At 30.8% G+C, this 26,556-nt stretch overlaps 2 protein-coding genes across 2 annotated transcripts; both read left to right on the top strand.

Annotated features, from left to right (window-relative positions):
• Positions 1-1,084: 1,084 nt before the first annotated feature.
• Positions 1,085-14,078, top strand: LOC107456315 (histidine-rich protein PFHRP-II-like). The gene is made up of 3 exons (XM_016074158.3): positions 1,085-1,281; positions 7,784-7,846; positions 12,874-14,078. The coding sequence occupies exons 1-3, from the start codon at positions 1,270-1,272 to the stop codon at positions 13,606-13,608; spliced, it is 810 nt and encodes a 269-aa protein (XP_015929644.1). The 5' UTR covers positions 1,085-1,269; the 3' UTR covers positions 13,609-14,078.
• Positions 14,079-15,203: 1,125 nt separating this feature from the next.
• Positions 15,204-26,057, top strand: LOC107456314 (zinc finger protein 84). Its single transcript, XM_016074157.4, has 2 exons — positions 15,204-15,324; positions 24,694-26,057. Exon 2 carries the CDS (start codon positions 24,755-24,757, stop codon positions 25,838-25,840), a length of 1,086 nt encoding a protein of 361 aa, XP_015929643.1. The 5' UTR covers positions 15,204-15,324; positions 24,694-24,754; the 3' UTR covers positions 25,841-26,057.
• The last annotated feature ends 499 nt before the right edge of the window (positions 26,058-26,556 follow it).

Here is a 26,556-nt window from a genome sequence, read left to right on the forward strand (position 1 = left end):
AGACCTTTAGTAAATGTGCGAAATATATACTAAGTCTAGTTAAGTGTCACTGCCCGGTATGCTCTACATCAATATTCTTTTAAGGTTCAGTGTCACTGCCCGGTATGAATTACATCAATGTTTTTTAAGGTCAAGAGTCATTGCCAAGTATGCATTTATGCTGTGATGCATACTTGACATGCGATGCCAAGTATGCATCGAATAAATAATAATATCAACGAATAAATTAATATAAAATCGGTTGTAACATATATTACGGACATTCACCAAAGCGACTATGTGATTGTGGACAATCACCGGTGAAAGTCGACATTTTCTTGATTTCGGTCATTCACGGTAACATATAGTTTGTCTACTGTAAGAACTCCCCCCGCCACAAAGTCTGAGACCGTCTGCTGCTATGGAAAGAAGAATAGCGCTTTTCAGAGAGGGTAGCTTCTCTTCAACTCAAAGGCTAACACAGAAGACTTATCCTAAGCAATGACTCCACACCCCTACTTGAAATAATTACTACAGTCACCGCCACGAGTCCAGACGAATGGCTAGGAAAGTTCCTACTTTAGATAAATTATGTATATTGCACTCACCTTATGCATTTACATACATATAAGCAAATATTATTGCCAATTTGGCTAGATGTAAATTAAAATATCAATGAATATCGCTCAATTATAGCATATTTTTGTCAAAGAGTTCATTTTCGTGTAAAACTCAAATCCTACTTCTATTCAAGACTTGTTTTATTATGATTTCTTTTATGAATAAATAAAAGCAATTAATTTTAAAATATTAAAAGTTTTTCATAAAATTTGGAATAATGAAGAGTTAAAAATTTAGGAAAAGCAATTAGAGAAATATTTCTTAAAGAAAAACGCATGATTATAAAAAAAAAAGAAATCGCCTTAAAGGTATTAATTTCGCCCTTAGCAAACTGAGGGTGACACATTTTTTAAATTGGTCACTACAACCAATGTTAAACACTTTTCACGGTAATTTCCTTTATTTATTTATCATTTACTTTCTCTTTCGTTTTAATTTGCCTTAAAAATTCAGTGAGTGTTACGCATCAATGACATAACAACACTCGATAATCCATGAAGTGTGGCGCGTGGCCTGCACTACAACATTTAAAGGAACACTAATTGCTCTTAATCTTTCCACCTCGTATAAAAAGGCTTTCACAAATTAAAATGACACCCAACCTTTAGATTTTTTTTAAATAAAAGAAATAATCATTAGGTGTTTTAGGAACTCGAAGCGGAGACTACCATGATTTTAAAAGTAATACATTTTTGTTCTCTAATTATAAATCTGTTTTGTACTTTTCTGGCTTTCCTTAGTTATTTAAATTTCGATGCTCAAAGAGCTTTTTTATACCTTTTAATCAATTTAGTTTTTGCAATTAGTGAAGAAAGTTTAATATGTAAGTATGTTTTATTTAAGGAATCTAATATTCTATGGCTTTCCTTATTTATTTTAATTTACAAGTTCATAAAGTGGTTCTTTTTTCAACTTGTAATTAATTTAGTTACGAAGAGGCTTGCTAATTCGCTTTAAGACTTATGAATTAATTATTTATCAATTAAATTATAAAAGGCTTTCACAAATTGAAATGACATTCAACCTATAGATTATTTTTTTTAAATAAATAGATAAAAGAAATAATCATTAGATGTTTTAAGAAAGTGAACTTGAAACAAACTACCGTGATTTTAAAAGTAATACATTTTTATTTTCTTATTATAAATGTATTGTGTACTTCTCTAGCTTTCCTTATTTAATTAAATTTTGATGCTTACAGAGCTTTCTTATACCTTTTAATTAATTTACTTTTTGAATTAGGGAAGAAAGTTTAATATGTAAATATGTTTTATTTAAGAAATCAAATATTGTATGGCTTTCCTTATTTATTTTCATTTTCAAGCTCATAAAATGCTTCTTTTTTTAAGCTTGAATCAATTTACCACTCTAAATCTAGTAGTTATAAAAATGTTTATTAAAAGGATTGTTAATTAGTTATCTTGTAGGCATCTAAAAGGATTGTTAATTAGTTAGTTTTAAATTTAATAACACAAAGGTTTTTAAAAATTAAAATGAGATTCGGCCTATTAAATAAACAATAGATGTTTTAAAAAGTGGACGGCTATGATTTTAAAAATATTATATTTCTGTTTTTTTATTATATATTGCTATGTGTTGTATTTCGAGAATCTAATTTTCTTTTGTAAAATCTCTTTAATTTTTTTCTGGTTCTTCTTATTTCCATATTTACAAACCACGTTTTTTTTTTACTTCATAATCAATTCAGTTAACGAAATTATGAAAGAAAATGATAAAACCCAAGTTTTTGAAAGAAACTCGACAAGTATTTTATATTCTATTTAAATGCTTTGTTAATTTATATTATATTTTATAAGTCACTAAATTTTATCTTAAACTAAAACGCGGAATTTTTTTCTGTATGCTTTCAGTATTGATATAATTAATTAAACCTATTATTCGTAATTTTTGAATAATATTTTGTATTATATGAATAACAATTGCATGAAAATATTTCTCGAATGCAAATTCAAATAATAACCTATATATAAGTAAATAAAAAGTTGCGTCTTTTAATTCTGATCTTAATTGGGCAGTAGGAACAGTCACTTTCATTAAAGTGGGTAAGTCTTTTTAGAATTGAAAAAATTAGTCTATTTTGGGAATTTTTTCAGCGAGACAGTGAAATAAAACAAAATTCCACCTTAAGTTCTTCATTGCATTATTAAAATTGTAATAACGAATTTTTTTTCAAAGCGATCGAAAATAAAATGGTGACTGTACTCATTTTCTTCGATGAAGCTTTACTTTTTCAAGCATCTTCAATATTTGAGTGAAAAAGAAAACTAACATTTTTTTTCTTTCTTCCGATTTTATATGCGAATAGTTCATTTTTTATTTATTTACTTTTGATACATCAATATTTCCAATCAAGATAGTCTCAAAAAAAAAATTATTTATTAGAAAAAAAATTCCAATAAAAGGAAATAAGTTATCAATCAATGAAAATATAGTGATACCGGTATCTAAGAATATTATGAATATATTTTAATGAGTTCGTTGTTCCTTTATTTACGATAAATTAATTATGTTATGTATGCTTTAATTATCTTGCTAATAAATGCTATTGATTCAAAACCTATTTTTTAAAAAAAAATCCTATTCATCAAAGAAAAAAAAATTAAAAAATAGTTCAGGGTACAAATGATAAGAAAACAAATCTGCCACACATATATTACATTAAAAAATGAATAACTAACTTAAAATAATAGTAATAAACAAACAGAAAACCAAGTTCTGAACAAAAAATTGTTGATAGAAATAATTTCACAGTTTACAAATTGCTGCCGTAACGCTCAATTAAAAACAGTGTTTCTCACCCGTGAAATTTGATTTCTAAACGTTTTCCTTTTATTTATCACGATGTTGTAGATCAAAGATATCAAATAAAAGGAAAAGATGAATTTGTTAGTGTTGAAGAAATGTTAACCTCAAAATATAAAAACATCTTCACAAATATTAAAATAACTAAATTAAAGGTCTTTAACGCAGGTTCCATAGTCGACTCACCAATGGCCAACCATTTACATTGTTTGACACAAAGGTATCACAATCGGTTTAAAACATTAATTCGATGAAAAAGTGAAAATTACAGTGGAATGAGAATTATTGTAGATGATAACCAAAACTGCAAAATTCGTAGCTGTGCGCTTATAAAAAACTTACTAATGCTGTTTAGTGTTTAATGAATCATTCTGTGTGCTCATTTAATGAATCAATCTATAGTGTTTAATGAAGAAATAAAACATTCGATTAATCGTTCAAAAAACACTAAGTTAAAACGAGAGCCATGATGGTTCACGGGATAGAGCGTTCGCCTTTCTATGAGGTGGTTCCAATCCCAGTGATGGCTGGTCGATATGAATTCCGCACCCGGCTCGCACCGACCGCAGTGTTAACGTAAAATGTCCTCAGTGGTAGACGGATCGTGGGTTAGAGTCCTCTTGACATCAGGCTAGCCGTGGAAGGTTTTCGGGGTTTTGCTTTCCATATAATGCAAATGCGGGTTAGTTCCATCAAAAAGTTCATAAGTTCCTTTGTTTTCTGGAATGGGTTCAAAGTTACAAGGCTACGGAGTTGAACATTAGTGGTCATAAACCCAAAAAATTGGGTTGGTTGTTCAACGATGGTTATAAAAGAAAATTAAGTCCAAGCTATATTCAATTACGCCTACATTTCTTACCACCCCTGTCACACCATCGCTTCTTGAATTTTGTTTCATTCGCATGAATGCCGATTCCCTAATGGACGATATCAGTTCTGCACCTGTCCTTCATTTTGCTTAGAAATGTATCCTACCCTGATTTTCCGCTTTCGGCCGTCGTTGTTCCCCTCGGCTATCACAGTTTTTCTTGTTTTATTTTTCAAAATTTATTTTCCTTCCTATTTTTTCTTTAGAAATTTTAATTTTTCTTTTTTCAAATTTATTTTGGTTTCATTATTCTCGTCTAGTGGGTCTTGGGAAAAAGCGCCTTGTTTTTGAGCTCTCGAAAGATATAGATTTTTCCCACTTTAAGTAATTCTGAAGCAAATGAAGTTTTTTTTCACTTGAGTTTCTTAAAATTATTCATTTCAAAACAGCAAAATTTCAGCAAAACAGCAGAATTTCAGCAAAAAATTCAAGAACTATTTTCTTATCGGAATAAAAGACCACGTGCCTTATATATTTTTATGAATGTGTTACAATATATTGAAATTATTATTATTAATATATTGAAATTACAATCAAAAACTTTTTGAATGAACGTTGTTTCTAATTTAGAACGTGAGGTGGCGACTTTCAGTATGTGTAAAAATTTGAGTAATATTTGCCCCATCGCATTAAGAGGCTCTAAACAAAACAAAAACCAATTAAACGTTGTATTGAAATTAAAAAACTAGTAACTCAGAGTACCAAAAATTGGAAATATCAAAAACAGTAGAAGTTTAATTTTGCGTATTTATAAACTTTTGAAGCTTCTAAAAAAAATCATCAAAGCGGGATTTTTAATAGAGGTAAACCTTAAAAGAGATTGATTACATTAAAAAAAATTGGATTAATAGTTTTTGAGACATCAAGCTGACAATTTTATAAAAAAATGATAAAGAAAGGATTGAAAATCCATAATGCTATGACAAAGCTGCAGAGTGTTCTATAACCACCCCTCTTAATAAAATTTTTTAGAATCTCTGTTAGAAAAGAAGACGAAAATGTTCTGGGGCTAAATACTTGGAACATCCTGAAAAACTTTTGATCTAATAATCGGGTTCTTTAAATAGCGACATCAGACACGTAATTTTTTCTGAATAAACATATCCTTTTTTTCCCGACAGATTTGTTCTCTTGACCCTCAAAGTATAGAGAGTATCTTGAAAATATGGTTCCAATTGTTTGGTCAGGAGAGCTATTGAAACTTAGGGCCCCTTTTTAAATGTTAATTTTACTTTTTGCTTATTTCGTCACATCTCAAGAACTTTTTAAGCAAAGTGAATAAATTTTAACCACAATTATAAAATTCGTTTGTCCAAAAATAATTTTATGCAAAAAATAATTTTTAATAATTACTTATTATTTTTTACTATTTTAATTAATAATAGTTTAAAAAACTTTGAATCATAAGGTATACACATTTTCACATCATATTAAAGAATGTAATTTTAAATGGCAGAATACGAAATGTTAATGAAATGCGTCGAATAGTTCTCGAAAAATCAAATTTTAAATATAAGACTGTTTTAAAATTTTATAACTCAGAAACTATTCGACTGATTGCGCATAAATTTTGTATTTTGTCACCAACCCTTTTATAGATGGTGCTATTAATAAAACCACTCAATTGTGCTGTTTGCATATAATCTGTGGTGCTACAGACAACGATACAAAAATCGTACCAACTTTTGTAAACGTAAGTGTATATGAGGCTTAAGTTCCTTTTTGAAAATCAGTTAATTCCAAAATGTTCATTTTCCCAGAAAATTAACAGTTTATTTGCAATACTTTCTACGTTCTAGTTTCTAACGATCAGAAAAGTGTGCTCGGGGAAAAAATGTGCTATTAGCGTCAAAATGCGAATATTTTCTAAATCACTGTTATTTTGAAAGGAACCAGGATTTAAACTTTTTCATGCTCCACACTTAAAACAATTTTGTATGGATTCAAAATAGCACCATTTAGGGCTATTAAATATCAAATAGTGCTTGCAGCTTTGACACCGGAAATTTTCCAGGACCTCTGAATTAGTAAAAAACCGTGTTTCAACAAGCATAACAAAGTTGTTGTTGATCATTTCTGAAGACTGACAGGGCTAAATTCGGTTCATGTGTATTCCTAAGAAAATAAATACCAACACAAGATGGTCACTGACCCGTGGTGGCTTGGGGGATAGAGGGGGCTTTCGTGGTTTTTCTCTCCATGTAACACAAATGCGGGTTAGTTCCATCAAAAAGTCCTCCACGAAGGCAAGTTTCTCCCAATACTTGTTCCAGGAGTTCCCTTGTCTTCTGGATTGGGTTCAAAATGACAAGGCTACGGAGTTGAACATTCGTAGTCGTAAACCCAAAAATTGGGTCGGTTGTTCAACGACGGTTATAAGAGCATGCAAGATCTGGGGAAGCCAATTTACAAGAACAATTGGTGCAAGGAGTTCATGCACTCAAATCAAGTGTTATAGAGACCCCCGTCTTATTGAGTATAAGCTTTTCCCCAGAATTGTGGAAATGGATATTCCTTGAAAAAAACATGAAGATATGTAATTGCATTCACGATAGCTCATTCGGTTTTTCTTTCAGTTTGTGTTGGTGTCCATCTTAATGGATTCCATAGATATAAAACAGGCCTTAAAGTATATATGTCTAAGATTTCAGATACCCATTGATGAAGTAGGGAGTTTGATCCTGCCTACTGCAATCAAGTGTTAAAAAGCCGTCTGTTTAATACCAACAGTGTAACAGGCCAGTTGATTTTATTTTTGAGTTTACTTTTGGAAAAAAAGTGCCAAGGAAGTCCACAAATTAAAAAAGTATAGCGAACTCTGGACGGCTACAGGAATCGATGAGATTAAGGCTCCACAATTTCGAGACAAACGCATTGAAAATTGCGATCACCCATGTACACAGACTGCCTATATTTCCCATTCTGAAGGCTAGGTCGCTGAGCTGTCAGAGTGCCTGGTTAAGGGTTCGAATCCCGCTCAAGGTAGGGATGTTGTTGTGTTGTTCGCTGTTGTGGGACGTGTGAATGTGGCCCACCCTCTGAACGGGTATCTGTGGCAGTGTGGCGTAGGTAATACTGCTCACTTCCTTAATTTAGTTTCACAGGTTCCCACTGGGTAACGTTAAGGAGCAGCACTTCTGGTACTTGAGAATATCGAATGTGTTCAGTGCCTGTCCTTAAATAAAAAAAAATATTTAAAAGTATTTTCTATTCCAGCAGGCACTTCTGAGAAAATTTCTTACCGTTACAATAAGAGACAGAAAATGAATGTTATTTTGCCGATGACTGACTATGAAATATTAAATTGTGTTAAGACTTTAGATACTTGGTATTGCTTAGGGCAGTTACTTTGACTGAAAATTTTATTTCCAAAGGTATAAAATAGCCCTGAGTACAAAATGTTTTCCCAGAAGCGTAGGAAAAAGTATAAATTGAAAAACATGAAGATATGTAATTGCATTATCGTGATAACTCATTCGTTTTTTCTTTCAGACTGCGTTGGTAGCCATCTTAGTGGATATTGTTCTCGGAAGTCACTGGCACCCAGAAGATAAGGTAATTGTTTTATTAGTAAAACGACTCAAGTAGGACAAAAAGTTTTATTTGACATTTTTAATAGATATTTGTTTTGTTAGTATAACGACTCACAAAAGAAGAAAAGTTCCTCTTTACATTTTAATAAGTATTTGTTTCATCATTAGAATGACTCACAAATTACAAAATGCGCCATTTTACATTTTTAATCAGAAGTTTGTCTTATCAGTAAAGCAACTATAAAAAATTTATATTAAAAATATAATAGAATATCCTGTAGACATATAATAAATAAAAAATATAATAATATATAAAATATAAAAATATATAATAACATAATAATATGCAAAATATAAAATACAAAAAATATAATATATATAATAAATAAAATATCCGGATTTTCATTTTAAAAATAATAAAACAGCATAAAACAAAAATTTAAAGACTCTATTTTTTAAGGAGACTAACACGGGGGAAATAATTTCATCTCTGGGAAACCTAAACAAAAAAAAAGGAAAAAGAAAAAAAAAAAAAAAACTAAAGGGCACATTTGTTTTTGAAAGACGTGAGAGAAATTTTTGGTGGGGAAAAAATATATTAAAAATAATGCTCGTTACGCTTTTCGTTTTAGGTGTTATTCAAAGTGATAGGGGTTTCCATTAGCAATAAGATGACCATACATTTTTCTTACCTCATTTAGGAAAAAATTTTAGCTTTTGTAGGTATTAGGCAGAGAGTATACCAGTAGAATTTGGAACAATCTAGCAAGTTAGATATGAATTGAAATTACGATTTGTGGTTAATACTATTTTGAAATATGAATTCTGATTGTAATTTTCAGGAGACAATTGAAACTTGTATTGTGTTTCAAACTGAGCTTCAGTTTAAATTTAAGCACTCTATCTTGTCAGACATTCGCCGAGGTTTCGATTGAAAATAAATGCCTTTTAACGATAATACGACTATAAGTTCTGTTTCAGAAGTCCACAATGAGGGTACAAAGAGGAACAGGTCTCCATTACTATTCTGGAGGGGGATAAATATTTTACACAATTTTATAGTTTTAAAACTTAGAATTACATTTATTAATATTTTGAACTATTTGAGGGGATAATTTTGGTATATTGCATATCATAGTTTAACTATTTGGTAAGATAATTTCGGTATCTGAGGGGAGATAATTTTGAAAATATTTTTTGGTGGGGATAATTTATGTACTGATTTAACTATATCAGCAAGGCAAAATTTAAAAATCTCCTAAAATAACAAATAAAATAAGCTCATATACCACTTATAGCTATGTTTTAGGGGAACAAGAATTCTTAGGGATGGTGGGTTAGATTTCAAAGTACCTTTTGGTGGGCGATACTTTTTTTAGTGCTGATTATTAATTTATTCTCAACTCAAAATTTATGTAATAACAGATGCACATTTATAAGCAGTGGATTGGTTGAACTAAAACTTCAGTTTAAATTTTTTTGTAGGAGGGGGAGTAAAACGTGATTATTTTTAAAACTGTTTTTATTTGGGTTATTATTTTGAGGATATTTACTACAGAATCTTTATTATATCCATAAAAATCTCAAATGAATCTAAATTTTTGCACAACAAATTCTTATTTTTTGTAACTGCAGTGTTAACAAGTATCCTTTCAAAGAAGAGGAAATTGAAAACAATCAGCGTACATACTGGGTTAAACCATAATGTGGATGCTTGACTGAATGTAAACAATAACAAACAAAGTATAGAAAACTTCCTGTATATGCATTCGTTTATGCTACGCTTACGAGGCGATGCGCGAAAAGGCTTAATATTGTAGGAAGTTTTATAGATTCTGGATTATAGATTCTAATTTAGGCGAAATTTTACCATTCATAAGAGTTTTCTGTAACTCATAAATTCTAACAGGTCGTAAGCCTAAGACAAATTTAAGAAAATGAATATCACAGCATAATGAAAGTGTAAGGTTAGTCATGTTTTGATTGATATCCCTTATTTGGCTATATTTGTGTCAAATAGCACTGTTTGCTATTTTTTTGGGTAGCAGCATCATAGCAAGCTTGCGGAGTCTTCCGAATTCATTTTTTGTTTGTTTCGTTGGATGTTAGATTGAAAGAACGCGTTATATTGAAAACACTACAAGCATAATATTGGATGGTGCATTTTTTAACGCTTAGACATGAAAATCAGCAGGCAGTAGTAACCCGGAAATCTTATGATGAATTTTAACACCTAGCTCCATCTGCACACGGCCAACCATCCATAGGTATATTGCTCACGAAGCATTGCACGCGGAAACCAGTAACCCCATAACGTGACTCGTTGACCAGTTTACTCCTTTTACGAACCACACATAGTTATTTTTACCAAGAAGGTTTTCATAATTTATAATCGGACAATGAAACAAAAAGTCAAGTTTTTATCTCTCGTCTCTAAAGCCAGTACAAATTATAAGATCTAAATATAACGATTGCTTATAACTTATGAATTACATAAGCAATTAGATAGAATCTGATCTGTTGGTGTTATTTAATTTCAATTTTTATAGTTTGCAGTGGCGATATGCAGTGCCCCCCCCCAATCTCTTGGGCGCATTCCTGGGCAAATTCTAAATCCCCCCCCCAAACTATTCGTTTTATTTAGTGTAAAAATCCCCCCCCCAAGCTTTAAGTGGGCGCATCGTGCGCCCACCTCCCGCCCTGGTGGGGGCCCCTGGCGATATGAGTTTACTACAAACATTCAACTTAAAATTATTCATCGTATTTCGTTTATGTTGTAACAGATTGAAATAACTCATTTCATTTTCTGTAATTATGAGCAATGTAAATTTTTGCTAAAAAAAAAACTGTTGCTCAATTACGAAATACAAATATGTAATGCTATATAAACACATTTATTGACTGAAATTACAAATAATTTACAGTTTTAATTTAATTAAGCTTGTAATTTATGAACTATTTAAAAATGCATTATTCGACTTTATATTATTAAATAATTAAGCATATTTTCTGCGTACATATTTTTAAGTAACAAATTCTTGAACTATGATATGCAAAACAACTTCTCAATGAGAAAATTAGGGCAGAATTAAAAGATGCGAATCAAAATATAAATGTATTTATTTACCCGAATAGCATGTTCTTCAAAGTCATATTTAATTTTTAAGTTATAAATTGTTTATTGGAAGTTATTAATGTTTGTTTAAAATACATATTCTAAATTTTTGCTCAACTTGTTAAACGCTAGCGATAAAATATACGAATGAAAGCTGAATAATCGATGCTGGGAATATTTATGCCATTTTTTAATTTTTAAAAAAATTTCGTCATTGAGGGCAGTCAACGTTTGTTTGAAATTTCGCCGTTATGAAGAAAAGGTAAAATTCCTGTTACCATCTCAAAAAGCATTTATGACAACAGAAATTTTTTTTTCTATCTATTATTATCGTCCAAATAAGTAGCCAACATTACAACAACGTCACGTGCTGAGGAGATTATTGATACAGGTGTTGGTTTGAAAGTGAGTGTGATTTCACCATTGCGAGAACAATCTACTTATATTATTAGTCTATGGGTTAAACTCTAAAAAAATTTGGCAGGAGAATTAAATTCAAGTAACCAGTTTACAAAGAATCGAAAAATATAGCTAACAATGATGTCGTAAAGGATCTTAGACCTGTTGAATAGAGACCTGTTGATTTTGAGAAGTTTCATGTAACCACTTCACTTAATCAACCGATTTTTAAGGAGGGATTTAATAAACATATGAAGTTTATAAAAAACATTCTCGTCTTACTGAAAAAGGACTTTTTCAAAGGAAAAAACACTGGAAAAACAGCACGGATTAAAAGCAAAGGAATGTAAAGTATTGAAAAACACACGTGTGTTTTTCTTTCCTTTGCCCTGGTACCAGGGAAAAACATCGGGATACAAAATTGAGTCTGAATTATTAAATATTACGAATTAATAAAACATTGATGAATTTATTAAATATTATTTTAGAATTAATTGATATACAAGAGGTAATTTTAAAGCTTACGGAAGAGAACGTTTTATATTTTTAAATAAGTTTGAAAATTTTTTATGTAGATGTTTAGGTAGATACTTTATTTACGCCGTACTAGAGCGGCACAATGGGCTATGGGCGACGGTCTGGTACACATCCCTGAGGATGATCTGATGACATGCCATCAATATTTTTGTTGGTCACTTTCTCAATTTAGATATAGATCTAAAGGGAAAGGAATAGCAATCAACTGCATAGCAACCAACCACAGGATTTTCGATTCTACAGATTTCAATAGCAGGTATATCCCATTTTGTGGGCCAGTTTTGGATTGGAATTGTCTTTGGAAACTAATGTTTTTCAAAACATTTCTAACAGTGATTCTAATGAGATAAATCAGATATATCTAAAAAATTGTGTCCAGTGGACTGATCGTAAGGACACGGTTCCCAGTAGGACACCGAAGTCAGTAAGTGGGTGAGTGACTACTTTGATCAGACTGCATAAGGACCGAGAGTGCATGGTATTGATCCTCGTTAAGCTGTTCTACTGTAAAGTGCTCGACTTAACTCGCTGGTTGTCGTGCTACCAAAGCAGAGGGGGACCATCTTTTGTGGAGAAGATCAAAATTGCGATGGCATATCTCCGGTTCGACCTCAGGGATGTTTCCCAGACTGTCGCCAATAGCCCATTGTGCAGCTCTAGTGCAACGTAAATAAAGTACCTACCTAGCTAAATAAATTGTAGTCGGCGAAATAGGGGGTGGTGCGCACCTGCCTTGTCCAATTAGCCTGGGGGCACTCCTGCTGTTTGTAGCGATCAGGAAACGATAGGAACATGAGGCACAATTGATTGCCCTCAGGCATGGAGTTTGAGTTCTCTCGGTTAAGTGATCGACGTTTACTTGCGATATTCCATTTTTACAGACACGAAAACAAATTAATAAAAATATAGTTAAATCGATTATTCAATACTTTGATGTGGTAAGAGAAAATTTTATAATCTTTGTAAATATTTATAAATAACAGCTCTATGCATTTCAGCATCATCATGCACCACAACCTTATAAATTTGGATATGAAGTCAAGGATAAAGAAGGTGCTCAACACCGACATGAGGAAGGTGATGGTCACGGTAATGTTAGAGGCAGTTATGGCTATACCGATCATAAAGGACTTTATAGGGAAGTTCATTACATAGCAGATAAAGGAGGCTTTAGAGCTGTTGTTAAAACCAATGAACCAGGAACTGCTAATCAAAATCCAGCAGCAGTACAAGTTCACGCAAATCCTCCCCACCACCACCACCATGCACCACACCACCACCACGCACCATACCACCATGTTGAAAATCACCACGGTTCTCATTTACATAATCTACACCATCACCACGGTGCTCATCTACACAATCACCACGTACCATTTATTGGCTACAACAGCAATTACTTTGCTCCTCTGCACGGATACAGTTACAATCCTTCCATATTCCATAACTATGGAAATTGGCCGTTTGCGAATGATAACAAATACCATCAGTTTCACAAACACGCTCACGAATACTCAGCACTGAATGACCATCACAAAACGGAAGATCCTCACCATTTCAACCACTTCCATGGCTTCAATGGATTTAATTTTGATAAGGAAGGATTTGGTTTTGATAAGGAGGGATTCTCTGGCAAAAATGGTTTCGAAGAAGCATACAAGGGACTTAACTTTGAAGCGGACTTAAAAGATGGAAAGCATAAAAGTTGGAGGTATGGACATGGTAATTTTTAATCATGGAGGCACTCATCTACATTATCGCTTATTTATTACTTTCATTGTAAACGCATAATTTCATTTATTTCTTGATATTAAAAGAATTCCGGGAATTAAAAATCCTTTAGGATAATCTCCTAAGTTCTTTTACCATTGGATATATATATATTAAAAAAAAAGCCGTATCAAAACTTTGAATGGGAACTATCCCTACTAATTACTGAATAAATTGCTCGGATTTTAAAACTAATAAACAGCTTATATATGTACTGACTTTTCAAGCATTAAAAATTTGGATCAAAAGCGCTCTTTTCATAAACAATAACAAATTAATAAATAGTGCAACAATAAATAAATAAATGCCCGAACATCCTTCCTTGTTATTTACGATGAAATTACTGTTCTGTTTTTAATGATAGTTCTGTTGTGAGGATCTTGTTGTGTAAAAACTGAATATTATGTTGATCTTGTATATTATTTCTGCCTTAATAAAATAAAATAAAAAAACATTTCTCAAATTTGATTTTTAATTTATATAAGTTTCCTAATAACCTCTCACGAGATTTAAAGTTTGCGCCATTTGTGGAATAAACTGTCGCAGAAAATAAATAAATAAGACAGTATATTCAGTGTTATTAAAAATTTAACGTTACATGAAAGAACAACGCGTTTTCATTGTTGAGTCTTTTCCTTATCGTTACATTTTCCATTTAAGTGGTTAGAAATAGCTACCCAGATCATGCGATTTTACATCATTTGACTTAAGAAAAGCTCAGAAGCACCACATTTTGAAGGAGGAAATTAAGGTTTACGCCAACAAAATTTAGTCAAGAAGACCATTTAAAACTTCGGCAAAATGGAGCATATGTGTCAACAAAGGTGTAGATGACCTCGATCAGCTACATTAATGTACATTTAAAACCAGCCTTAATTGTGTATTTTACAAATCAAAATTCGTATTTTCTTGCATTATCAGGCATGTAAAAGATGAGTGCTTTCGTAGATGTGCTTTTAAATTTCTTGCCTTCATATTTTCACTTCAAGAAGAGAGTCAAACATAATTTATTGTATTGCAGAACAGTGCGACAAGCTCTTTACGAAAGATTATAGCTTTGCGTTTCCATAAAAGATGCTTTTATGGTTGAGACTAGATAAACAGCAGAGAGCATAATTCATAAATCTGTGTGATCAGTTTTTTAAGATTACTTCCTACTACTTAAATTCGGCTAATAGTAAAGTATGTAACATATGTCAGAAATAGTGCATGGTTAGAATCTGATGTCTATAATGACATTGTTTTAATTTTAAAAATTATGCGTAGGGAGTTGCGGATAGTCATAGAAGAAGGAAGTCTGTTAGTTTCTGTCTTGATTTTCAAATAGATTAAAAACTTTTAATTTAGGAAACTATGTAGAACTAAAAACTGCATTAAGCATAGCTATAAAAAAGTTAAGTCGTTGAAATGTTAGAAAGTATTTTTGATAATTAAATAATTTAAATACAAAAAAATATAATGGAATGGGAAAATATCGTAGTACATCCCTATACAACTGAGAAGAGGAGGAGAGAAAATGGTATAGACATGGAACCGGTCTTTTCTCTAGGTAGCGCTAGCGTAACATACATCTTGTAGTAAAAGTTAGTGATTAGTTTCTCTTTACCCTTTTCTTTTCTCTGTCCTCAAGTTTGTTTATTTACGTTTGAATGAAGTGATTCACTATATGTGGATATTTTGTAAGTGTTTTATTGTTAATTAATTAGTTACTATTCCAAAAATCGGTTTGACATGATAAGTTACTTTTGAGGGTGTTAGTTCCTGTACGCTTTTCACTGTTGAATTTGATTTTTTTTTTTTGCATTAACACAGGCTTAGCAATCTTTAATTAAAAATCTATCCTGGAAAAAATGAACTTTCTGAATTACTTAAATAGTGATATATAAAATATTTAAATATTGATTTTTTTAATGAAACAAAACAGCAATGACTTTTTTTCTGTTCTTTTGTGTGTATGTTTCTATGTTTCGAATTTTTATGTTTACGAAATATATATGATATACTTAATTCGCGCTCTCTATTTAACTCTTATTTTGCAATTGGTTATACACATACAATTGGTAACCACATATACATTTGTTATACGACATACCTCACTTTGTTTGTTGTTCACGTATTATTACCAGTAAAAAACCCATTTCTGAGGCTGGTGCCCAGATTTTGTGAATAGAATTGATTTTTTTTCTTTTCCAAATCAAAATTCATTATGTTTTTAGCAAATATATTAAATAAATCTCAAAAATTTTTTGTAAAACTTTTCTTTATTTTGTGCAATTTTTTGTGAAATCTGAATTGAATTTAATTTCAAATATTCATGATTTAAAGAAGAAAAAAAATACTTGTTAGATGAAGGACAAATTGTTTATTAAATGAGTTTCACATTTTATTAAAAGCATTTCATGTAATATTATAGTTGCCTTGATAGCTGCTATCCAAAATCTTCATTATATGAGACTTTCATATTTTGATATTTGTGTATGAACTTAAAATGTTAGAAATAAAAATGTTTATGAATGAAATTTTTTTTTAGCTCATCAACATATTTATTCTCTATGATGAAAATACTTCACAGTAATATAAAAGTTCCTTAATAAATTATTTCTTCTATATTGCCATCTACTGTAATTAATAGATTTGAGCAAATTCAGAAACTTTGTTATTTTAGTGCTCTTTCTGTTGTTACTCATATCAATAAATGATTGAACTTTGTCATAAAAGAACTTTATTCATTCAACAACTATTTGTTATTTATTCTTCATTGCCTGGATGAAAGGCAAACCTGCTTGTGGAATGCTTCTCTGTCTAGTATTTTTATGACCTAATCATTTTAAACATTATGCCGATTCCTCTTCTTCTCTGTGCTGTTAATTTTATAAAAATGTTCCACAGTTTTTAGAAATATTATGCAGGTATAAAAAAATTTTAATCTAGTTAAATATTTTTGCATGCTGAATCCCAATACATGAAGTAAACTAAATGTTTAATTTCAATAAAATAACTATTAAAAATAATATTTCAAAACTATTATTTCTTAGAATATATCAATATTGTTTTACTCATCAAATTTTTTATATCTTGTAACTCTAGTTTACTTTTCGATAACTTATAACTTTAAATATAGAAGCCAATGATTTATTATTTAAAAAATATTATTTTCGATTTAAATTATAATTGAGATGTAGGATTTTATTTTTCCTGTACAGAAAACATTTTGCATTATGTTGCGATTGATTCATTTTAGCGATTTACTTCTCTAATTACTAAGAGTGTTTCGATTAAGACTGTTGGCATCTTGAGATGGAAGTCAAATGTTTCTGAGGAGTGGAGTAGAGGATACACTTGAAACCTTTGGTCTCGGTAGTCAGTAAAAGTCTTCTGGAAAGTTCTAAGGGGCGGTTCATTACAATGAGAGGTCCCTTTGTTTATTTCTGAGGCTTTTCTTTGTCAAGTTATTGCAACTTTACTTTCTCAAAACAACAACTCTGCGCTTAACTAGAGTGACAAAAATTTATGCAAAAGGAATGCATTTCCCACCTTTTTTTTTCTTTTCGTGTTGGAATGTGAATTCATTTTATGAGGAATCAGAGGAATGGAGAAAAGAGAAAAAGGTTGCTCTTCCTAATTCTTGGTTTGCTACTGGACAGTGACATAATCTTAAAGTACATTCGAAGGGGGTTATTGGTTATCTTTTTCTACATATATATATATATATATATATTACTGTGAATGACCAAAATTGGTGGTTGTTACTTCCATCGGTGAATGTTAACAATCATAATTGCTTTGGTAAATGTCTGAAATATACTAGGTCTAGTTAAGTGCCTATGCCCGTTATGCCGTACATCAATGTTTTTTTTTTAAGGTCAAGTGCCACTGCACAGTATGCATTTAACCAGTACTCTGAACACTGATGTTTCTCCTAATCTTACCTCAGCAGATATTAAAATATTGAATAAATATAATATTACCACCTAATAAATTAATATCAAATCAGGTATAACAAATATTTCGGACATTCACCAAAGCGACTATGTGGTTGTTGACATTCACTGTAACATGTATGTTCAACCTAATATAATACTACATATAATAATATTCTCTCTCTCTCTCTCTCTCTCTATATATATATATATATATATATATATATATNTTGGTGAATATATATATCAGGGGTCTGTCCAGGCCAAATTTACTACAGTTTAGCTGTAACTTCACAAATTCAACTTTAGGAAAAACGTTATAGTTTCACAAAATACTTTTTCTTACAATTTTATTTTTGTATCCCGTAATAAATGATAAATCCATATTTTTGTGTTCATTTTTTAATATAATTTTTAATTTTCACAAATTATGTCTTAATTTTCACAAATTAGGTACCTCTTAGGTAAACCTAATATATATATATATATTACAAAAAATGAATAATGAAAACTTTTTGATGCCTACATCCTACTTACCGTACAATAGTTCATTAATCAAATACTAGTATATAATTTTTGAGGGGGTTCATTATCTCGAGAAATATCCATTGTACCAGAAATGTATTTATAGTCTTGTAAAATATTTTCAAAAGACGTATTAATTTTACCAAACTTGATCCCACGAACTCATCCCCAGAGTGTAGGGCAGAGCGAATCCAAAATCTTGAAAAAGGAATCCCCATTTATTAATACAGATTTGGATTTTCCGAAAAAGTGCTCCAAATTGATTTATAAATTTAAACCTTTTGGTTTACATATGAAACTGCAATAACAGAATGAACTTCTTAACTTGACACACTTTCTCCCATGCTGGTGGATGTTCTCATCATGGTAGTGTATATAATAGTTGTTTTCTTGATAAGTATAAATTAGATAGAGATAATGGTGTTCATACTAAAACAAACACTTATTCTTGAAGTATCTATAACAAGAGTTTTTCCCTTAATACTGATTTAACTAGACATTATGGTGTCCATATGGGTTGAAAATCTGAAGGTTGTAAATGTAAAAAATGTTTTCTCAAAGTGATACTTTAACTGAACACTTTCTTTTCCACACTGAGGAAGGGGCGTATTCCTGTAAAGTAATAAGGGCTTTTTACAAAAATTTTATTTAAATAATCACAGTCGTGTTTATACAAAAAAAAAAAAAGAAAAAAAACTGACTTTTTATATTGTAGAATTGCTGTTGGAATAAATAAGTAACAGTGCATAATAAGCATAAAAAGCTCCAGCAGTTTGACTGTCTTCGTCATTAAACATAACAGTTCAATTTAGTTTATATACCGAGAAGAAACTGATTTACTTTTTTTATGCTATGCGATGTGGATATTCGCAGAGCCTGAATACGCAAGATCGTGGAAACCCCATTTGCCGAAGATTTGGCAGCATCGCGGAAATTTTTTTACTATTACTAAAAAAGAAAATATCCGTCTCTTCAAGGAAAGTTTGTCTTTTTTGAATTCCGCAGAGAAGAAGGGAAAAAAAATTATTTTTACTGTTTTTCTTAACAATGCAAATGCGATTGAAAATTGCATTCACAGGATTTAAAATCAGACATCACGATTTAAGAGGGGGCATCGTGTTTTCACGATTTTATACCAAATATCGTGTTTCGTATTCAAGCCATTTAAAAACTACTATTATGATTCGTATTAATGCGATTTTTTAATGGTGCGTCGAGATTCGTATGAGACAAAGAAAATTTAGTAAAAATTGAAAAAATATGACAATCAAGGCCTACGTCATCCAGCCTTGTATTGTCACAAAAATGCAAAACTCTTTCTATCGAGAAAGCTAAGACAAAAGTCAAAAATGCTTTCTCTGTACCCCAAAAGTTATGCCCCGATCCAGAAAAAGAATACAAAAATACAAGAATAAATAGTGAAATATGTAATTCAATGCAGTTTAAATTACAGAAGCATAAAACAGTAGAATAATATTCTAAGTTTTGCATTTTTGTGACAATTCAAGGCTGGTACCCCCTGATGACGTCAGCCTTGATTGTCATATTTTTTCAATTTTTACTAATTTTCCTTCATCTTATGTGTTTTATTCCTCTTGGTTTCTCTGTTGTTTAGCTTATTTTTTTCCTCTTGGATGTTATATTTATTTTTTATAAATTTTATTTTTATTAATTGTTAGCATTACTATTTTGAATTCTTTTCTTAATCGAGATTCGTACTTATACCATTTTAAAAAACAAACTTCGAGATTCGTATTCAAGCGATTATAAGAACAAATATCAAGATTCGTACTCACACGATTTTAAAATTAAACATCGAGATTTGCATTCACTCGATTTTAAAATCAAACATCGAGCTTCGTACTCACGCGATTTTAAATTAAATATCTAGATTCCTATTCGCGTGATTTAAAAATCAGGCATTGAGATGCATATTTTCCCACAAATTGAAGAAATAAATAAAATCTCGCGACGATATTTATATTAAAGCGTTCGTAAAATAATGTGGATAAATGCTTCCTACATACACTTTTTTTCATGTTCAAATTTAAAAAAATGTTTTTGTCCATACAACGTTTCTGGATTTCTATTTTCAACTTCTTTTTTTTATCTATTTATTTTTTTTATCAAACCTTTCCCTGTGGTATGAATCAATATAGAGTTCTATAAAAATCAAACATTTTCTTAAAAAATCCATGGTTTTCAAACAAATTTCGCCAAAATGAAATGGCGACGAAAGGGTTTAAACTGAGTTATTTCAAACAAGAGTTATTCAATGCGTGAAGAAAGTTTTTTATTTGGAAATTTGTGTTCGCAGAAAGTTTTTCATTTTATCGAACTCTGGCTATTCGGTTAGAGGACTTAAGCTGCTTATTTGTAATCAAAGCCTCCAGCGTGATCAATAAATGTGGTCACATTAAACGACGAGTACTTATAAAAAATTTTTTTTTAATGGCGGGCACTTGGGATGTATTGTCCCATTGGCCTTTAATGCTACTCTCTTCTCGTTACCCAGTGGGCACCTGTGGCGAGGTCACGGCAGTGGAGCAGCGTCGCCAACGTCACACAACCACAAACCCGTTTATAGGGCGGATCACATTCACACAATCACACACAAAGGAGAAAGGACATAGAACACATAGAGAGAAAGAAACATCCATGCCCTTAGCGGGATTCGAACCCGCAACCATCGGCTCGGCAGTCAGGCACGTTAACCACTCGGCCACCTGGTCGACGTATTTATCAAATTAAACTACTACAGTTCATCGTAGAACAGGGTTGGCAGGTTTTTGACATGTGACAGTTTTTGACAGTTTAAACCATGGTTTAAACCGTCACGTCAAAAACCTCACTGTCAAAAATGTCGAAAATGTCAAAAACCTATATTCATATGTGAAATTTAATTAATACATAAAATTTATATATTTTTTATAAAGGATAGTGTTTCTAAATATGTTCTAGAAAAAATAAATTTAAAATTTTGAAGAAACACTTATATTTTGAATAGTAACCAAAATCTTGTACTTTTGAAAGCTCACATCTTTTGTAATATTATGTATTCATTTTCATGTGTTATTGAAAATCTGCAGTGATATTATTAAGAAATTTATTTATAACCAAATTTAGTGTATAGTATAGATTATACTAAAAATTAGACATTTTTAAAGATAAACATTAGCAGTTTTGTACATTAGACATCTTTTAAAGAAAAATCTTTTTAATATTCTTTTAAATCTTCTTAATAATCTTTTTAACATAAGACAATACAAATTTAAGTGCTTTCTGTTAAATACACAGAGTAGTTAGTGTCGATTTACAGTATATTCAGCCTATTCATTTACTATGCTGAAAATTTAGTTTATCCAAATACTTGTGAATTTCATTTTGCTGAATACTATATAGTTTTGTTGAATATCTAAATATTCAGCTGTTGAATAATTACTTCTTGCTTTCAAGATATGCATTATTTGTATTCTTAATACAAGTGGGGAAAAAAAATTAAGAGGTAAAAATTGTTTTAAAATGATAAGTGTAATAATTATAAATAAATATAATAAACAATATGAATTATATTTATCATTATTCACAAATATAACTACTTTTAAATTCAAATTAACATACTGGATAATAAAGATATTCGGTATAACATTAAAAATTTTTTTTATACACTTGTATCAAGTTTGTATTTATACAACATAACTTGTAAGTTCCTTATAAATATTAGTTATATGTTCCTTATATGTCAAAAATGCATAGTAATAAACTTTTAATTTTCTTAAGTATCAAAAAAAAAAAAATTTTTTTTTTAAATATAAATATTTAAACAATTTTTGTGCAAAATTTTTCTGCACATGCATTTGAATATAAATTTCTGAGATTTTAAATCTGTTATTTTACCTTAATTTTAATTAAAAAATATTTTAAAACCTGCTGATTACCTATAGTATAATTAAATTTCAATATAATGCATGGCAACTGTTGGTAGTTTTGAAGTTTATATATTTTCTCGGCAAACTTCAGTTTTTGACGTTTTCGACGGGTTTTTGACGGTTTAAACCAGTATTATACCCTTGTCATGTCAAAAACCACTTTTTGACGTCAAAAAACCAGCCCTGTCGTAGAACTATGAAAATATACTTAATTTAGATACCCAAAAAGAATTTCTGGACTGATTGCAATATGTTCAATAATCAATCTGTCACATAGAGAATTCTTTGAAGAATTTAAAGGAAAAAAATTCCACATCTAAGTCCTTTTAGGAAAAAGTAAAAAATTCATATGGAAATCCTTTTGGAAAAAAGTAAAAAATTCTGCATTAAAAACTCCCATAAGTTTAAAAAGTCAAATATAGCCATAAATTGACACAAAATGTGTCATTCGAGCAGTGGATGATTTCTTGACTTGTCAAAAAGTATTTAACGTTGGCAAGAACCACACATGTTGTTTAATGGTGCTGGTTTCTGTCACCCCTGTCCTGAAGCTATTTTTGTGGCGTCTCAATCTGATCATATGTGAGAGCTATTCTGTACCTGTGTGACGGGTTCTCTTGACCTCTGGGTTCATTTCTCAAACTGGGTAGTTGCTATTCTATGAGTTAGATTTATGAGCACACTACGAGTTCTCTGCAGTGTTGGATCTTACAGGAAGTTGGGTTACACCTTGCGATAGTTTATTATGGATGGTTGACTGAATGTAAACAATAAAAAGCTTCTTAGAACCTGAAGAAATTCAGAAAACTTCCGGTGTATCCCTCCGCTTATCTTATGCTTACGAGGTGATGTGTGAACAGGCTTAATATTCTTGGAAGTTTTATTAATGTGATTTATTTTTTAAATGTACGCGTATTTTTACCATTCATAAGAGTTTCCTGTAATTTATAAATTCTAACTGTTTGTAAGCCTAAAACAAATTGAAGAAAATTAATATCACAACATAAAGTGTAAGATTTGCCATGTTTTGAGTGTTATCCCTTATTTGGCAATACTTGTGTAAAATATTATCGCTAGTTATTTTTTGGGTTGCATGTTGCAGGGTACGCTTGAGGAATCTTCCGAATCCATAAGTTGTTTGTTTCATTTAAATTGACAGAACTCGTTTTATTGTAAACACTACGAGTATAATAATATTGGATGAAGCTCTTTTGCATGCTTAGGCTTAAAAATCGATCGGAAGTTGTAACCCGAAAGTCTTACGACAAATTTTAACCCCTAACATCCTTTGTGCTTAGCTTTACACTGTCAACCATTCATAATTGAACCAAGAGGTAATAATAGATATTTACAGTGTGATACTGAAAACGGCACCCTTAGCTCAATTTTGGAAAAAGAATCTTTAAAAATAAATCCTTGAATTGTCTTGCTGGTGTAATCATAATGCTGTCGCGAAATGTTTTCGTACTCTATCAGATAATTAAGAAATCAATATCAATCCTAAACGTTGATTCGGGAAGCATGTGAGTAAGATAAATTACAATTAATGCATTCTAGGTTAAAAAAGAAAACCGTTAGTTTAATTAATAAGAATATCACCTAAAATATTCTAGAATTAATATTTATATTAAGTAATTTTTCAAGCTTAGGCTTAAAAATCCATCGGAAGTACTAACCCGGAAGGTTTACTACGAATTTTAAGCCCTAGCACCATCTGTGCTTAGCTTTACATGGTCAACTATCCATATATTTGTAATGCTGAGAAAACTGAAGTAATAACATTTTAATTCTTATGCTTTCCAAAGTGGATATTCAACTAGTGGACTAAACTGTTCTTCCGAATCGAAACCTTCATTTGTGATAACATTAAATTCATTGATGTTATAACATTAAATTCATTGATGTTATAACATTAAATAGTGAGCATTGAACGTTGGACAAAAATTACAAGTAACAGTTACGGGGTTCACACTTTTTTAACTCTTGTTTCTTGACTAAGGGCTGAATTTTTTGTGTTGAGGCTTCAACGTATCTTTTGAAATTTCAGATGCGGGATGCATTAAAAAATGGTATGCTTATGAAGACGAAATGCATTTTTGCAAGTAAACTAATATCTAGCGCTATAATAAAAAAGGGATTATTGTCATTAAAAATCTATTTATTATGAAGCTGAAAAGCAATTTACAAGGAATGTATTTTAAACCCACCAAACAAATGGAGGGATCTTTAAAATTAATTTTTCATTATAAATGTTTGTATTTTAATTTATAAAACTTATTTAAAGGATTTACATTTGCAGATTTTTTTTAAAGAAGCACTTGATTATTTAAGTGCTCAAGGTCTTGAAGGGTACTTATCTATCATATAGGTGGGATCTATAGTTATGTTAGATCTATACAGGGTGATCTATTGGTCTTGAAGGATGCTTATCTATTATATAGGTGCTATCAGAGGGGGTTCTATAGTTAGGGTCGCAATTTAAAGCTAAGATTTTGAAAAAGTGGATTATGTAGTATTTCTAACCTGAAAAGAAAACGTATGTTATGTTTTTGGAAATATTAAAAAATGTCTGGAAGAAAAAAAATTACAAAATTCAGCTTAGAAAGAAATGTAAATTTTTTAAAAAAAATAATAATATTCTCACTGTTAATTAATGAAATTTTTTATTATATAGGTACTCTGAAAAGCTTCACAAAGTTGTTTCTGGTTTTGAAAGAAGTTTGTGTTGAAGAACGATGGATGAAAGGAATTCGCAGGAATTTTCCATAAGCAAGACTTCTGTTCATATTAAAGATAAATCTTATTCGTGTGATTTATGTAAAAAGAGTTTCTCTAAAAAAGGTAGTTTAAATAAGCATAACCTCACTCATACGGGAGAGAAGCCTTATTCTTGTGCTAAATGTAGAAGAAGGTTTTGTAGAATAAGTGAATTAATCGAACATAGTCTTGTTCATAGTGGAGAAAAACCTTATCCTTGTAGTGTATGTAATAAGAGTTACTTTAGAAAAAGTTATTTAGTTGCACACACCCTTGTTCATACCGGAGAGAAACCTTATTCTTGTAGTATCTGTAATAAGAGTTTTTCGCGTAATTCGAATTTAACTCGACATATTAGTTCCCATACGGGGGAAAAAAAATTTTCTTGCAATTTATGTGATAAGAGTTTTTCTCAAAAATGTTTATTAGAGGGACACAATCGTATTCATACTGGAGAAAAACCTTATTCTTGTAGTTCATGTGATAAAAGTTTCTCTCAAAAACGATATTTAGACACTCATTTCCGTGTTCATACTGGGGAGAAACCATACTCTTGTACTGTGTGTAGTAAGAATTTCTCTCGGAAGAGTCATTTAAATGCACACTACCTTATTCATACTGGAGAAAAACCTTACTCTTGTAGTATATGTAATATTAGTTTTTTTAGAAAACTTAATTTAGATACACATTATCATCTCCATACTGGGGGAAAGCCTTATTCTTGTAGTATATGTAATAAGAGTTTTTTTCGAAAGGACTGTCTAACGCAACACATTCGCACCCATACTAAAGAAAGATCTTATTCTTGTGATGTGTGTGGTAAAGGTTTTTCCATTAAGTATCAATTAGAACGACATAGTCGTGTCCACACTGGTGAAAAACCTCATTCTTGTAGTATATGTAACAAGAGTTTTTCTCATAAGCATGTTGTAACTAGACATTATCTTGTCCATACGGGTGAAAAACCGTATTCTTGTAGTATATGTAAAAAACGTTTTTCTCAAAGGACACATCTAACTACACACCACAGTCTTGTTCACACTGTCAAAAAAACGTTTTCCTGAGATGAAGCTATCTATTGAAATTTGGAAAAGTATAGAAAATTGGGTATTTGCACTCCAAAAAGAGGAAGACAATCTATACCCACACATGTGACCTATTACGTCAGCTCCCGCTGATCTTCAGCAACAAAGTGGCGTATTAAAGTCGAGCTAAGTTTCCCTACATAACTTAGAATGTTAATTGACTTTAATTAAATAAAGCATCGTATCGTTCATCGAATTTGTTGAAATATAATTTTTTTCTCGACTACTTCTTTTTGCTTAACTTACATTTATTATTTGTTTATGTATTTTATTGTAACCGTGATAGAGTTTTGTGTACCTGGCAACTTCGATGCATAATAAGTTTATGTTCTACATGCCTTCGTGCCTGTCTTTACGTTAAGGAAAGAATATATAGTGAAAGAATTGAAATCCTTGTAAAAGAATATAGTCTGTGTTACTTAAGAGAATTGGTACTTGCCGAGCTTGGCTTACTCGAAATAGAATGGAAAGGGCAGTTGCTAACGTAAGCAAACGCCACGTTACAACAACCAATCAGGATCGAGATACCCACACTATGTTTTTTGCAAATATCAAATTGCACATCTGGAATAAAAAATATTTACTAATTTAATTTGAAGGATATGAACTATTGTAGTTTTCTACATCCTTCAGAATTGTAATGAAATAGTCTAAACTTTTTATAAATTAATTTATAATATGACCTAACAAACCAT

Source organism: Parasteatoda tepidariorum, chromosome 5 (genome assembly GCF_043381705.1).
Source record: "Parasteatoda tepidariorum isolate YZ-2023 chromosome 5, CAS_Ptep_4.0, whole genome shotgun sequence".
Classification (NCBI taxonomy): domain Eukaryota; kingdom Metazoa; phylum Arthropoda; class Arachnida; order Araneae; family Theridiidae; genus Parasteatoda; species Parasteatoda tepidariorum.

Coding starts and splice junctions, on each gene's coding strand:
- LOC107456314 (XM_016074157.4), top strand. CDS start 24,755: ATGGATGAAAGGAATTCGCAGGAATTTTCCATAAGCAAGACTTCTGTT.
- LOC107456315 (XM_016074158.3), top strand. Junction 7,847..12,873: donor ACTGGCACCCAGAAGATAAG/GTAATTGTTTTA, acceptor TATGCATTTCAG/CATCATCATGCACCACAACC.